The following is a 14420-nucleotide window of genomic DNA, read 5'->3' on the forward strand; positions in this document are numbered from 1 at the left end:
GCGTCGTCTTATTACGTAAGCACCGTCAACTAACGTCCAGGGAAAAAAATATCTATGGAAACCACTTTAGGAAGCATTTTCAGCGTGCTTTCTCTGCCTCGAGGCCGTCAACACAGCAACACAGCAATGAGATCCTGAGTGTCCTCCTGCCCTCGCGGTGCGCTCGCCACCATAGCTGTCCTCCTGCTTGTCTGGCGCCGTCTATTTATCTCTCTCTTCCCCCCCCGCGTTCCCTCCTCGCCTTTTTCTTCCTCTCACATCCACACCACGACCGCAGCCGCAGCGTCAAAGCCAAGCTGATACCCTCGCATTCACCACAAAGGCATTGCCGTTTACCTTCTCGTGTCTAAAGGTAAGTAACTCGAGCTCGTATCTGCTGGATATCCTGTTCTGTGCTTTCCTGCCCCTTTGATGTGATTCTGTCCGCCTTCTACCCGCTCCGTCCTCGAGCTTCGCGGCTCTAGACGCCTCCGAGTCCAAAGCTCCTTGATCATACAGCTCTGCTTTCAGAGACTACGAGCTCTTCTGCGTTGTGTTTCCTCTCTATTATGTACCTGCTGGCTAGCTTGATACCTGTTCTCGCGTCTTCGAGCCTGTCGTGGCCTCGAGTCATGTCCTGCTCTCCGGCTCCCAGCTCTCACGTCTACCACTACAACTTGGCCTCTTGCTCCCATGAGCTCCTATTGCTTCTCAACATCTGCTTCTGCTCTCTCTACCCGTTGCTCCGAGCGCGTGCTAACGTCTTTGTCCGTGTAGCTGAAGCAATGGCTCGCACTCGATCCCAACCTCTCTCGCCATCTGGCTACCGGATGTGGCAGACACCACCCCGAACCCGCAAGCAAACTGCAGAAGCTGCTCCTGCCGCAAAGGCTGCTGCCTCCAAAGGGCCCAAGTCGGCAACTACGCGCATCACGAAAAACAAAGCCAAGAAAGGGAAGAAGCCAGCTCCAAAGAAGCGCGTTCCAGGAAGCTACGACGACTCGGACGATGAGCATGAACAGGCTCCTTCCCCAGCAGAGAGCAGCACTGCTCATGGCAGCCACGGCGAAAATGTCAACAATAACAACAACAAACCCCGTAGCAACAAGCACGAAGATGTCGCCACCGAGGTTGATAGGCCTGCTCCTGCCATTGCTCCAAATACGACTACAACTCGTGCTACACGCGCACAGGGTCCTTCTCCTTCCACTCACCAAATTCAGGTCCTCGTGCCCGCCGTCTCGCCGGCAAACGGCCGTGCTTCTAACCACGCAACTCCCTCCACACCTACCCCGGTTCCCCAGACTGCAACTCGCAGCGCCGAAGCAGTGCACGTCCCACCCGTGGCAGAGACCACTACTAATGTCGAGGAAAACGACAATACCAACACAAATATCAGCGGCAAACAAGCCCCGTCTCAGAGTGAGCCTCAGAATATCTCTTCACGTCCTATCAAACATTTTACCCGCCGGTTGCCTGCTAGGCACCAGCCCTTTTCTCGTTTTGCCCCAGTCGCCACCTTTATTAGCCCTAGCAACCTGGAGCTCTCTCCAACCCCTATCATTGACTTGGAGGGCGGTGTGACTCGCAACGGCGAGCGCACCACTCCTAAAGAGATTGTCTTCTATCCACCTCCTCTTCCAACAACCCCAGCTTTCCTTCCTGCACCTCAGATATCTATTGAACGCAGACCACTGTGCCCTTGCTGCAACCAAATGCTGGTTTGCCCTGCCAGTCATGACACATGGACCCACAATGGGTTCTACTTCTCAGAAAGAACCAAGCAACTGACACCACCGCCAGCAGTCACCGGCAAACGACGACGAGAAGCAGACGAGGACAAGGAAAATGAGGACGCTGATAATCAACCAGTCCGCAAAGCAAAACGCGCCCCACCGAAGAAACCTCAACGCAAACCCATCAAATCTAGAGAGATACATCGTCTCCGTCAAGTGACACCATATGCCGACCGCCAACGTCGTCGTGCCCTAGAGAGCCAGGGCAAGATCCAAAGAACCTTGTTCCGTATTCCAGAGCTAATTGCGCAAAAAAAGGCCGCTGAAGCTGCTTCAAATGAGAACAACAATGCTAATGACGATGAGCATTCAGATATCGACACCATCTCTATTCCTGCAATTCCTTCTGCAACAAAGCTTGCAGTTGTCTCCGACTTGCACTCGTCTCCACCCCAGCTTCAGCCAAGCACACCAGCACGCACTGGATGGAGCTTTAGCGGCTTGCTCGACTCTGTTCCTCGATCCATCTCAAGGTTTCTACCGTTCCGTGCTGAAGCATCCCAGATTGAGAGACATGAAGAACATTCACCAAGTCAGCGTCCTGGATTAACGGTGCATTCCCAAAGCCTTTCCAATGAAACAGAAGAGCCTGGCTACGCGTCTCGAATTCATGAAAACAACAACGACCGCCATGATTACACTACGGTATCTACTAGCACGCATGCAGTTGGTCCTTCCATTTCGGAGGAGTGGAAGGACACTCCAACGGCATTGCCGACGCCAGCTGTTTCAGCCCCAGCTCGAAGTCCAGCTCTCACCCAGCCAGACTTCGATGAAGAAGATCTTTCCTACGACCTATTCCCAAGAAACCACCCGCTATCAAGCTACTCTAGAGAAGCCGCTCTCCGCAAAGCCGAAGAGGAAGCCCAACACGCACGCGAAGAAGCCCGCCTTGCCCAGGAAGTTGCGCGTCAGGCTCAAGAAGAAGCTCGCCTTGCTAAGCAACAAGCACGACAAGCCCAAGAGACGGTAAAGATATACCAGCCAACATCGTCAAAGGCCAACGCTAACAGAGTAACCAAGTCGACAACGCGCAAGGAGAAGAAGAGAAAGCCCATTCCAAACCCCCCAGGATGCAGCTATGGAATGGACCTTCGCTACTTCGGGTCCACTTCCAGCTCCGAAGCTGAGTCGTCCGACAACGAACGACCCGACGAACCATCGGCCAGCGTTCGACCCGGTGTGCTGAAAGACACGACTGACGCAGACAGCCAAACACCTGCGCGCGGCCCACTTCGACAGCGAAAACAGGTACGCTTTGGCCCTAGCCCGCCAGAGGTACCATCGAAGTCCCGGTTGACAGACCTCAGCACATCGGCCGTGGTGGACGACACCCCAGAGTCTCCATCACAAACAACGACGGCACAGGCCACTCCCGCTTCCCGCCCAGTCTCGACAAACGCGTCGCCCCAAGACGTCGAGATGACATCGCCAAGCCCGCTGAGGGAGCGGGAGTCCAACAACCAACCCCGAGGGCAGAGCACTTACGGGTTCACGTACGAAGAGTTGTACGGCGACGACTTCTTCGACGATATTGACGAGGATCCAGTCCCTTCTGGGGCTGGAGCCTCGTCGTCCTCCGATATCGTCCAAGAAGTCGGGGTACTCCCGCAGCCAATTCCACGAGGAGTACTTCTTGGCCACTCCAACGGCCAAGTCGCCGCTGCACCTCCTGCGCGGCCCGCCCTCGCGACAATGCCTGTGCCGTCGTTTCGCCCCGCATCGGTAGGAGCGGCGGCTGTTGAGAGGCAGTTGGCGGACATGGAAAGGTTCCGCCCTCGGCTTCCCAGCAGCCTGCGCACCGCGGAGCGATACTCGTCAAGCCCCGTGCCGGCTTCGTCACCGGCTCTCCAAGGGGTAGTAGGACAGGGACCTCTTTCCCACTCATTTCAGTGGCCTCCGGCCGCTGATACAGGCTTCACTTTTGAAGCCCAGCCGAGTCACGAACGGCTGAGAGTGGGCTTCCGGCAGATTCTGACGCAGGAGTAATCCTGTCTCAGAAGGCGTGTCAATGAAAGAGACCATCCCTGTCCTACGTCCACTCACTTAGTTGCGGCTCCTGTCATTTTCGGCGTTCTGTCGTCCCATGTTTCCCTTGCGGAGTTCAGCTTGGTTTCCCCTCCGTCTGGAGTTGGGTGCCAAACTGGCTCTGCTGCCATTGCTGGTAAAAGGGATTTGGTTCTGTATATTAGCGTTCGAGGCTTCCTGGCTGCTCCAACTACTCTGTGCCTCCCTTCGGGTTGACGGTGCATTGTTAGGTAGGTCAAACAGGGAGTTCTCATTGTCATTCGTTTGCTGTCAGTGTTTGTACGCGGAGTCTGGGTCTGTATGCATTTGGGCGTTCTTGTTCTGTTTGTTCATGTTTCTGGCCGGGTATGTATTTAGCATGACAGGAGTCTGCTTTTGTGATATTTTTCAAGAAAGAGCATGAGAATGCTTGAGCGAGAGAGAGCGTTGCATAAGTATAGATTATTGCCAGGGCATTAAATGCCTATGAACATGAATACGAAGTATATATATTGTTGCCGTCATCATCTGTTTCCCGGCCAATATTTGATTATTTTTTCCCCTTTATAGGTCCAGGTAAACACAAGAATTATCAATCAAAACCTTCGAAAGGTTCATCATCATCCACAACATCAGCAACATAAGGCTCCGACTTTTTCTGTTTAGAAGCACCAGAGTTCATCTTTCGAGCCTCTATATTCGCCATGCGCACCTTTTCCAGCATCTCGTTAGTGCGCCGTAGTTCTGTCTTCTCATCCTCAGTCATGGCTTCAAGTTTAGCCTGTTCTCTCTTGATCCGCTTGCTCTCACGTTTCCTCTCCTTCTCACCCTTTTTCTCTAGCTGTTTGCTCCAAGCCACCGTGCTATTTTCTCCTGGCGCAGCTGCACGTTTTTTAGATGGCCGGGCTCCTTCTCCTTTTTCCTTGAGTTCGGCTAGAGCAGCAAGCCTGCTCTTCTCTTTTTGCTTATCCATATAAGCAAAGGAGTCCCAATTCACTCCCTCCGGGCCGAGTCCCAGCATTTTATCCCCCTTAAACTCTTTCAACTCAGGCATTTTGGGTAAATTAAGCAGCCCCCAGGACCGGCCGGTGTCTTCCCAGTCGATATCAGCTATACGGAATATACTGCTAGTCTGGTGTTTGCTATAACTCCGTACCCAGCTGACGAATGCACGTTGGCCCTTATCATGTACTGCTCTATCAGCTAAAACAGCGCGGCGAATAATTTCCGTTGCATCCTGTGCCTCGGCATCTGTCGTTATTATAGGTGGAGTGGAGAAGGGGGTGGCTGGTGTCTTTCTGACATCGAGAAAGGGTATATAATCTTCTTCCCTGCCGATAGTGAGAAATAGAACGCTCAGTCCGCGACGGCCGGCGCGGCCAGCCCGTCCACATCTGTGGATGTATACTTTTGGATCCGTGGGTGGATCAAGCTGCACTACTAGGTCGACCATGGGTATATCAAGTCCTCGAGCGGCAACGTCAGTGGTAAGAAGAATTGTTGGAGCCACAGATTGGGTGAAACGGGTAAAATTACGTTGACGAACGTTGGGGGCGTGTTTGCCGTGTAGAGGGACAGTGGTGAATGAAGATGGTAATAAAGAAGGGAGAACTAGGCTAAAGTAATCCACGGCTGCACAAGTAGAGAAGTAGATGATCGATTTCTGAGGGGTTGGAGAGATAGATGAGAGAAGTTTGGATAGAGCAGGGATTCTATGAGAAGGGCGAGTGGCAAGATATGTCATTTGGAGACTATTTGCAGACGTTAGAACGTGAACTGTGGTATTCAGAACTATAACATGGAAGAGAAAGTACCTAGCTGGAGTCCTTTTATCCTCTGCACCAGCCCCGCGGACTTTGACGGCAATTTTGACTGGATTTCGCAATCCAACACGTACTATTTGGTCCACAGCCTCACTGACGCTAGCACTGAATAAACCGGTTCGCCTCTGCTTCGGTAGCCTGGCGAGGATCTTTTGTAGGTCATCTTTAAACCCGAGATCTAATAGACGGTCTGCCTCATCGAGAACTAGCACTTCAAACGAAGACTGAGGGCAGTGTACATGTGGAGATGACAGAAGTTCTAGCAGCCTGCCCGGGGTCGAAATGAGGAGGTTTGGCGAGCGCTTGAGAAAGACACTGAGGTCCTGTGCAGGTGTCGTAGTTCCACCTAGCAGTAATTGAGGGATTACTGTGAGCGTAGAGGACCTGTACGGTTTCCCCGTCTCAGGATCTAATTGTGGTTCTTTCCCGTCTAGTTGGGCAAGCTTCGACGTCGAAGGGCCATGGAAAGCGAGAAGCGAGAGAAGCACGCTATATATCTGCTCCGCCAACTCACTGCGATCGTTAGTTAAAAAATCCGTTCGAAGAAATAAAGAGTATCAAAAAACTTCAATCGTACCGAGTAGGTGATACTATTATAGCTCCGACATGATGCTGTTTCACAGCAGAGTCCAGCCGTAATAGTTTCTCAACAACGGGTATCAAAAAGGACATAGTCTTCCCACTTCCTGTGACAGCTTCCACAACAACGTCTTTATTTCCCATGAACAAGGGTATGGCCGACGCTTGTACAGGCGTCATGCGACTGAATCCCATAGCTGAAACGGCATCGAGAATCCATTGTGAGAGCGATGGGGTGAGAGCTTCCCACGCGCGGGGATTCTTCGGGGCACTGCTGCCGTTGGCCATTGACGAGGATGGCGGAGAAAAAAGCTAAGCTGCGGACAATGGAGTTATATCAATTTCTTGCTCAACAAGCACCTTCATTAGGTATAATTTGCGTCCAGCTCCCTCTTCCAATTCGTTCCATCTCAATCACCAACTTTTTCGTCCTTCGATTTTCGCTTTTTGATAACAAAAAAGTAAAAAAAAAAGCTTGAAAGTTTAGAGACAAACAGTGCAAACACCTTTTTAAGGTTATCATCATGTGATTATATAATCACATAATCTTCACGTGTTAATTTATCACGTGTAAACTTTGTTTCGTGGAAAAAAAAAAATAAATAAAAAAAATAAGAAATAAAAAAAGGGAAAAAGAAAAGAAAATAAATTAATAAAGAAGAAGAAGAAGAAAGAAGGCGAAGACGAAGACGACAAGCAGAGCTGGAAGTGAAAAAAGGGGACTTCCTTCGTCTTCCTCTGCAGCTTGCGACCAGGCTTGCCGTTTGGGCGACGACCGCAGCACCAACTCCGCCGCCCGCCTCCTTCCAAGGTTCACCAACTAACTCGTTAGTGAGTTTGCCTGTTAGGCTCAAATTTTCCCGGAGGCGGACAGCTGGCGCAAGACAACTTCACGAGAACAACAGTCGGTCACCTTGCCGTTGCCAGCAGGGAACATCGACTCTCGCCCGCTACGACCCAGACCGAGCCCGAGACGCGCCCGTTATCGCTGAGCGGCGCCATCTTTGCGGCATCCTGAGTGCGCTGTCGAGCGGCTTATCAGGCGGACTTTGGCCAGATAACGTTAACTACCGGCGGAGCTTGGGAGTTCGTCCATCACCAGCTTCAAAGATCGGATAGCAGGAAAAAGACCGCTCGTTGCGATGCCAAACCAATACAAGATTCCCGCGACGCCGCGTGTGATCTCACCGTCGCCGACACCTTCGGACCTTTCAGAGTCGAGAGAGCACATCTCAGATAAAGGGCCGCTCGCGTCTCCTCCGCCTATCCCGGAAGAAGATCCAGTTGCCGACGATGCATCCGGCTCAGATTCTAGCTTGAACAAACGATCTCGAACTCGATCCCGAAGTCCGATGGTGCTCTCGTCTTCTGTACAGCGCAGGCGCAAATCCAACTCTGGAACTGGCGAAAAGGCTGCGTTGGTAGCAAACGGACACACGTCGGCAAATGGCCATCTCTCACCATACTCGAGCGCTCAGGAAAACTGGCGTGTTATTTCACGGTCTCCCTCTCCTCTCGGCCTGATTCCCCTCCATTCTCATTATAGAACCTTCATCCATCGCCATGAGATTCCGCGGAAGCTGCTACATGTTTCCATCGGCTTTGTTGCCCTCGATTTCTTCCGCAGGGGGGTACAAGCAAACCAGTTAACACCCTGGTTGTTCTCTGCCTTCATTCCTATTTCAGCAACGGACTTCCTACGCCACCGATTCCCGGCCGTCAATAGGTTCTATATCCGCTGTCTTGGGGCTCTGATGCGCGAGACCGAAGTGTCGGGCTTCAACGGCGTGATTTGGTACATCTTGGGCGTCGTTATAGTCCTCCACTTCCTCCCCAAGGATGTTGCCATGGTGTCTGTCCTACTACTTAGCTGGTGTGACACAGCCGCTTCGACGTTTGGTCGCCTCTACGGTCGCTATACGCCACGTCTTCGACGTGGAAAGAGCTTGGCTGGAACGCTTGCTGCCTGGGTTGTCGGCGTGATGACTGCCGTCGCTTTTTGGGGATATATTGTTCCCGCAGTAGGATCATTCCCTAACGATCCGGAAGACGCCAACATGTTTTCTGGCTCTATCAGGCTTCTGCCCTCCGCTGCAACCAAGCTTTTGGAGTGGATCGGCCTCCCAACTCCCACCTCTAATAGCTCCATCGTCTCTGGCCCACTTGCTCTCGGAATTGTTAGCTTGTGGACTGGCGTCGTGGGCGCTGGAAGTGAGTTGATCGACCTTTTTGGCTTCGATGATAACCTGACCATCCCACTTCTGAGCGGAATTGGACTGTGGGGTTTCTTCAAGGTCTTTGGTGCCTAAATCTCTTTCTAATTTTTTATGTTTTGTGATATTTGGCATTTACTTATCTATTCCTTCTCTGCTCTCCTCCCACTGCCGCTCATTATTTCATCGCATTACACTTTACCTCATCACTACTCCACCTGCAGTGATTCATTCAATGTCAATTCTTCCTCCCCTCCCTGATACATATTCCAAAGAAGCCGTTTCTACACCTCTTTCCTGGCTGTACTATATTCGCCCAATTCCCTTTGCCTTGAAGTAACTGCCCATTTGCATCCTGCGTGCCCTATTTCACATTTCTCTCTCCTCCATTTCCCTTGACGATCATCTAAATCTGCAAAACAATGTTCAGTGTTTATTTACCCTACATTTAGCCTACTCACGCCTTTCAAACTACCCAATACCCTATTTTCTTTCTTCTACCTCACCCTTCCTTTTTGTAATGATTAATGTTTCACTTTCCAAGGTTGACTTTTACGTTAATATCTGGAGCCGGATTTCCTTTTATTGGTTCGCGAAGAGGATAATAGAATTTATTCGGATTATAGATTGCTTTGCATGCACTCTAAATATTTACGGTAGATTAGTAGCTTTACATTATTCAATAAATACAATATGTGAATGTAGTTAACTGGACCTAGCCTACACCAGCAGACCTGTTTTTATCGTCCTATGCCCCGTCCACGTTGAAACATGCAAATCTAATTGTGATATAGTCATCCAAGATTATTATCCCCTAGGCAGTCGGCATTCTACCTGGTCGGAATATTCAAAAAGCATAGTAATTCCAATCAAGTAAGATCAACTATACTAACGTACCCTAGGCATATTGGCCTGCCCGATAAGCAATTCAAACTTGAGTTCTTCTCAGAGCTTAGCAGACAGGGACAATCTGTAGTTGCACCCTGAACCTGAGTCCAAAATCCATTGTCAATTTTAACATGCAAAGCAGGAGGACGATGCTCGCTGGATATCATCTTGGGCTTGAAAGCATCCATAATACCTTCTGGTGCAGGTGGTCCATTGTCTCTATAAAGTACATGACGATCTGTTTTCTGATGTCGCGTCCGGGTATCGCTTGGAGGGTTCATATTGTAAATGTTCTCTAATTCGATTGATAATTGGTTCAAGGACGGGAACTCCTGAGTAGTAGAGTACGACGGATGTGGAGAGGGGCTTTTCGTAATGGCTTTCTTCTCCTTGGGTAGTTTTGCCTCATTAGGCTGCACAGGAGGGACCAGAATTTGTTCCTTGCATTTCGGAATTTTTTGCTCTTGAGAGGGGGCACAGATTATGTCTGGTCGAGTGCTTCCTGCGAGCATCCTTTCTGAAATATGTACATGGCTAAGAGCCAAGTCTATCTCGTGAACGTATCTGGTAATGCAATCTTGTAAATTAGGACCAAGCAGGATTCGCATGTGTCGGGAGGAAGTATGGATATTGTTTCCTACCTTTTTTGTCTTGCGTATGATCTAAACCCACCGGGTCATCCAACGGGTCACTGAATGTTAGATCGATAAATTCAGAGGAAGCAGGGGGGTCTGTACTTTTTCCAGACGAAATCGGAGGCGTTTGTGTCCCCGCTATGTCGCTATATGAAAGGCTGTGGTTGCTAGAAGGAGGTGACTCCTTGGCCAATGAAGACGTGGCATTCCTTTGTATAACAGGTCCTTTGGTTATAGTTCCATACCGGAGAATAGAACCAGCTTTCATTCCCGGGTCAACCACTTTGGGTTTTTTCTTCCGTGTCTCAGACTTCTTCACCAGCCGTTTTTTAGCAGCCTCCTTCTTCTTGCACTCCACATACCAATCATCCACGGTATCTGGGATACCCCGACGTACTATGGCTTCAAACAACCATGCTTTCTGGGAAGCAGACGGGTCATACTCAGCCAGAGTACTTTTCCTGACCATAGCGTGACTTTCCTTTGGTGTATCATCATTATCGGAAGAGTCACTGTTCATAACCTCCTCTTCTTGTGGACTAGTAGTGGTAGTTTCCTGGTCCAGGTCAACATTGACAATTTGGAGGGGCACATATTCTAGTTTCAACACTGGTAATGCATCAAAGGAATCGGCCGACTTGTAACCCAATATTTTAAGTGGCGGCTTGTCCTTCGGTGTTCCAAGAGAGCTATAAAATAAATTATAGCTTAGCAAAGAGGGCGCAAGTTTTCTTATCAAGTTCTTGGCCCCTATTGCATTTTTCCACCCCAAGTATCTGCCAACAAATGTGCGAAGCCGGTCAACATCGACTCTTCTGCCCCATATGTCAGATCGGCGAAGTGCATCCATCTCCTTGAGGGACGAGGTGACCGGATCAACACAACTTCGTAAAGCTGCCAAATTCGGAAAGTCGGCAGGTATCTTAACGGCTTTATGTTTAGTTTTAAAATACCCGCTCTCATTACTCTGGAGTTCATATTGAAGGCGTTCCCGCCATTCACACAATGCCTCTTCGGCTTTCTTGGTTGATCGCCCAGATAGTAAGTCCTGAGTTATTTCAAGAAGATCTTCGCCGAAACCAGCTCTAGCGATCTCAACTGCTAGTTTTGGACCGCAGAGAGCTACACCAGCAGGCGAATAATCTCCACCACTCAGTAATGCAACTAAAATCATGCCCCTGGTATCCAGTGTGACCTTGCTATCTCCATCTTCCGCCTCGGTATTGTACAAATCAACATGGGTTGCAGCTCCTGACTGCTTGGCCGAGCCCTTAGAATAATTGAGAAGGGTAACCTTGGAGCCGAACATGAGGGCATCAACATCGTTACTCATAACGGCATCAACAACACCTGCCTGCTGCAGTTTTGCACATTCTGCCTCGGCTTCCCCCGGGGCCATATGGCACGGATACGAAAATAGTTCAATTAGCTTCCTTGAAAGCTCTATTTGTGCGGCGGCGGCATTCTTGTTGACCAGCCGGCCTCTTTTGTAATCCGGTCTATGTGGCCCATCGAAAACAAAGATTGGTTGGATTGGCAGAGAAATCAGCCTCGTTAGTCGGAAGAAGAGGGTCCTAAGGGCGGGATTTGCCCCTCCTTGTGCTGCCTGGACTTGAAAAAGCCATATGGAAATATCAACAGCTAAGCGTAATGGCTTTCTCGTGCGTTGCAGATGGCCGACTGAGTATCTGGCCAAGGAGATACGCTCCCCAGGACCGAGTTCATCTTTCAGACTATTAAATATGCATCAGCAATCTTTCGTCCTTTGCAGGATAATAGGTATTGTTCTTACCCAGGAATCCCCATTCATGAGTTAACACGCAGACGTGGACGTTCCAGTAACGATCGAAGGAAGATGGATCTCGATATATGGTCCCCTAAACGCAACTATGAGGATTTCATGACATCAGAGAATCCAAAAAAACAAAATAAAAAAAAGGAGAAAGGGGCCCTGCTGCTCATGGTACCAAAGCGTTGTTTACTTGGGCTGTGGAAGCTGAGAGGACGGACGGACAGGTAAACACGGAATGTCTTGGCGGCGGACCAAAAATAGACTTTCATCTCGAGGAGCCTCAACTTCTTCTTATCAAGTTTGTGACAGCCAATTTTCTCCAGCGCAGCAGCGTGGAATACTCTGGCTGAAGAGGTCATCGTCTATTTTTGCTAGCTAAACAGTGGTCTGTATGATGATTAAACGCGAGAAAACACCTTATTCCTGGTAATTTGTTGTTCTTTGACCAATTAGCCAGGGAAAAACACTCCTTCGACCACCACACGGTGAAGAAGCTCGAGGATGGCCGCAGCCCCGTCGTCTACAATCGATTCGGAAAGGAGACAGTCTCTATCGAGCGCCAGTATACGAGGAAACCTTCGTCAGGCTCGCGGCTCCATTGTCTCTATCCCTGGGTCTCCCCATACGCCACAGCAACAGCGCCCAATACTATCTCCGTATACAGGGACTTCCTCCCCCGGCTCCTCGTTTCGTCAGGAGGAAGATGCAGTGATACTAGAAATTGGGTCAAGATGGCTTCGTGCGGGGTTTGAAGGGAACAGTATGCCTACCTGCGTAACTGGGTTCGGAACTGAAGAAGGGAGAAGGGTTGGTGATTATCGAGGCTGGATTAGGAACAACAGCAGCACTGTGAGAAAACGACTTACCTATGACGTTGGAACATGGTCGAAGAATTATGAGCTTTGGACCTCAGATCTTCGGGGGTTTGATATCCAACTCTTTGAGGATAGGATCGAGCGTGCTATTCGAGAGGTCTATAACAAATACTTACTCACCGATGCTGGTTCCTCAAGACTAGTGCTTGTTATACCCTCTATTGTCCCTCACCCACTGCTGGCATCGCTTCTCTCAACTATATTCCACCGCTGGAAGTACCCCAGTATCACTTTATTGCCAACTGCGGCGATGGCGACTGTATCCGCCGGTTTACGATCGTCTCTTGTTGTAGATATTGGATGGGAGGAAACTGTTGTCACTGCCGTTTACGAATATCGAGAAATCCGGTCAAAACGAAGCACCCGCGCCATGAAGATGATGATGCATGAAATGGGGAAGATGCTTAGCAGCGTTATCTATGAGATAGAAGGATCTAGCCTTGGTGGGAAGGAAAGCTCAATATGCATTCCATTTGAACTTTGTGAGGAAATTTTGGTGCGCATGGCCTGGTGCGAAAAGAGCTCTCAGAATTCTGAAGATTCGGAATTTATGAGTGCGCACTCCGCTCCCTCGACAGTTTCAGAAGGCGGTAATAGAGACACCTACTCTCGCTCGTTGGATTCGAAAGTTTCAGTCCCCTTACCGATTGGATCGGACTCAAAATATACAGAAGTACCCTTTTCGCGGTTTTCACAACCCACTGAATCTACTTTATTCGGTGGGTCATATGAAAACCGAGACTGGGATGACGAAGACATGCCCTTGGATATTCTGATATATTATTTCCTCCTCTCGCTACCACCTGACCTTCGAGGGACCTGTATGTCACGGATAGTATTTACAGGTGGCGGCGCGAACATTCCAGGGGTACGACAACGCATATTAGATGATGTCAGTGCCCTGGTTGAAAAGAACCAATGGTCTGTATCTAGGGGGAAATCTATAAACAAGAGGAAGAGCCGTTTATATGAACAGAGCGGTAATGGGAATTCCACGCCATCAAATACGGACGAGTCGAACTCTGCCTTCCGGGAGCCACCCGAGCTAGAATCAAATTTTATCGATGAGAAAATGGATTTAAAGCGAAAGGACGGTAGATATGTTCACGGAGTGCTTCGCCAGGTCGAATCGATGGGTCCATGGGCCGGGGCTAGCCTACTTGCCAGCCTCAAAATCAGGGGTATGGTGGAAATTGAACGTGAGAAATATCTCCAGCATGGTCTGGCAGGTGCTAGCCGTGATTATGAACTGAACCCCCCTGATCGGAGATCTGGCCATGGACAAGGAGCTGTTCGAGCAGGCGGAGACAGATCCAGTTGGACTCTCGGTGAATGGAGATGATAGTATTTGTTTGCTTATACACATGGGCTGTCATGTCTTTCGCCTTGTTTTGCGTGTTATAAGATACCCTTAGAATACATTTTACTTGCCTTTCCTTCAAGTTATTCTTGCATTGGCATATTGTGGGCTGGACGGATACAGGCGTGTATATCCTCTGCGAGCGGAAAAGCTGATACCTTGATACCTTTACTTTGATACCTCTCTGGGGCCGATAAATATATGCAAAGACAAAGGCCAGTCCTTCATCACTAAGCTACTAGGCCTCTACTCTAGGCACTAGCTAGGGAGACAACATAGAGCAGCAGCTAGATTCCTACTACTTCCTTTGGGGACAATACAATCACCCTTGTCTCTCCATATCCAGTCACATACTCTATTAGGCCCTTGTCAGAAACAGAGTGACAGGACACTGTCACAGTCACTTGGTATTTCTATTACTCTGCCCTGGTGTCCTGCTCACTTTGATATCAATTCTGTGTTCCTCAAGTTGA

General features: G+C 49.6%; 6 protein-coding genes across 6 annotated transcripts; 4 read left to right on the forward strand and 2 right to left on the reverse strand.

Annotated features, from left to right (window-relative positions):
* Nucleotides 1-11: 11 nt before the first annotated feature.
* TERG_11524 (uncharacterized protein) lies at nucleotides 12-350 on the forward strand (the record flags this gene model as incomplete). The annotated part of the gene is made up of 1 exon (XM_047750629.1): nucleotides 12-350. A coding segment is annotated over one exon (339 nt), but the record flags the coding sequence as incomplete, so codon positions are not given.
* Nucleotides 351-611: 261 nt separating this feature from the next.
* Nucleotides 612-3764, forward strand: TERG_00191 (uncharacterized protein; the record flags this gene model as incomplete). Its single annotated transcript, XM_003238151.2, has 1 exon — nucleotides 612-3764. The coding sequence occupies one exon, from the start codon at nucleotides 612-614 to the stop codon at nucleotides 3762-3764; it is 3153 nt and encodes a 1050-aa protein (XP_003238199.2).
* Nucleotides 3765-4374: 610 nt separating this feature from the next.
* On the reverse strand, nucleotides 4375-6561 carry TERG_00192 (uncharacterized protein; the record flags this gene model as incomplete). The annotated part of the gene is made up of 3 exons (XM_003238152.2): nucleotides 6183-6561; nucleotides 5597-6118; nucleotides 4375-5533 (listed from the first exon to the last, which is right to left on the reverse strand). Exons 1-3 carry the CDS (start codon nucleotides 6470-6472, stop codon nucleotides 4375-4377), a joined length of 1971 nt encoding a protein of 656 aa, XP_003238200.1. The 5' UTR covers nucleotides 6473-6561.
* A 765-nt stretch (nucleotides 6562-7326) lies between these two features.
* On the forward strand, nucleotides 7327-8493 carry TERG_00193 (uncharacterized protein; the record flags this gene model as incomplete). Its single annotated transcript, XM_003238153.1, has 1 exon — nucleotides 7327-8493. One exon carries the CDS (start codon nucleotides 7327-7329, stop codon nucleotides 8491-8493), a length of 1167 nt encoding a protein of 388 aa, XP_003238201.1.
* A 1339-nt stretch (nucleotides 8494-9832) lies between these two features.
* Nucleotides 9833-11726, reverse strand: TERG_00194 (uncharacterized protein; the record flags this gene model as incomplete). Its single annotated transcript, XM_047747560.1, has 3 exons — nucleotides 9833-9849; nucleotides 9927-11653; nucleotides 11713-11726. The coding sequence occupies 3 exons, from the start codon at nucleotides 11724-11726 to the stop codon at nucleotides 9833-9835; spliced, it is 1758 nt and encodes a 585-aa protein (XP_047603517.1).
* Nucleotides 11727-12213: 487 nt separating this feature from the next.
* TERG_00195 (uncharacterized protein) lies at nucleotides 12214-13929 on the forward strand (the record flags this gene model as incomplete). Its single annotated transcript, XM_003238155.1, has 1 exon — nucleotides 12214-13929. The coding sequence occupies one exon, from the start codon at nucleotides 12214-12216 to the stop codon at nucleotides 13927-13929; it is 1716 nt and encodes a 571-aa protein (XP_003238203.1).
* Between the last annotated feature and the right edge of the window lie 491 nt (nucleotides 13930-14420).

The sequence above is a fragment of the Trichophyton rubrum genome (genome assembly GCF_000151425.1).
Source record: "Trichophyton rubrum CBS 118892 genomic scaffold supercont2.1, whole genome shotgun sequence".
In the NCBI taxonomy this organism is placed as follows: domain Eukaryota; kingdom Fungi; phylum Ascomycota; class Eurotiomycetes; order Onygenales; family Arthrodermataceae; genus Trichophyton; species Trichophyton rubrum.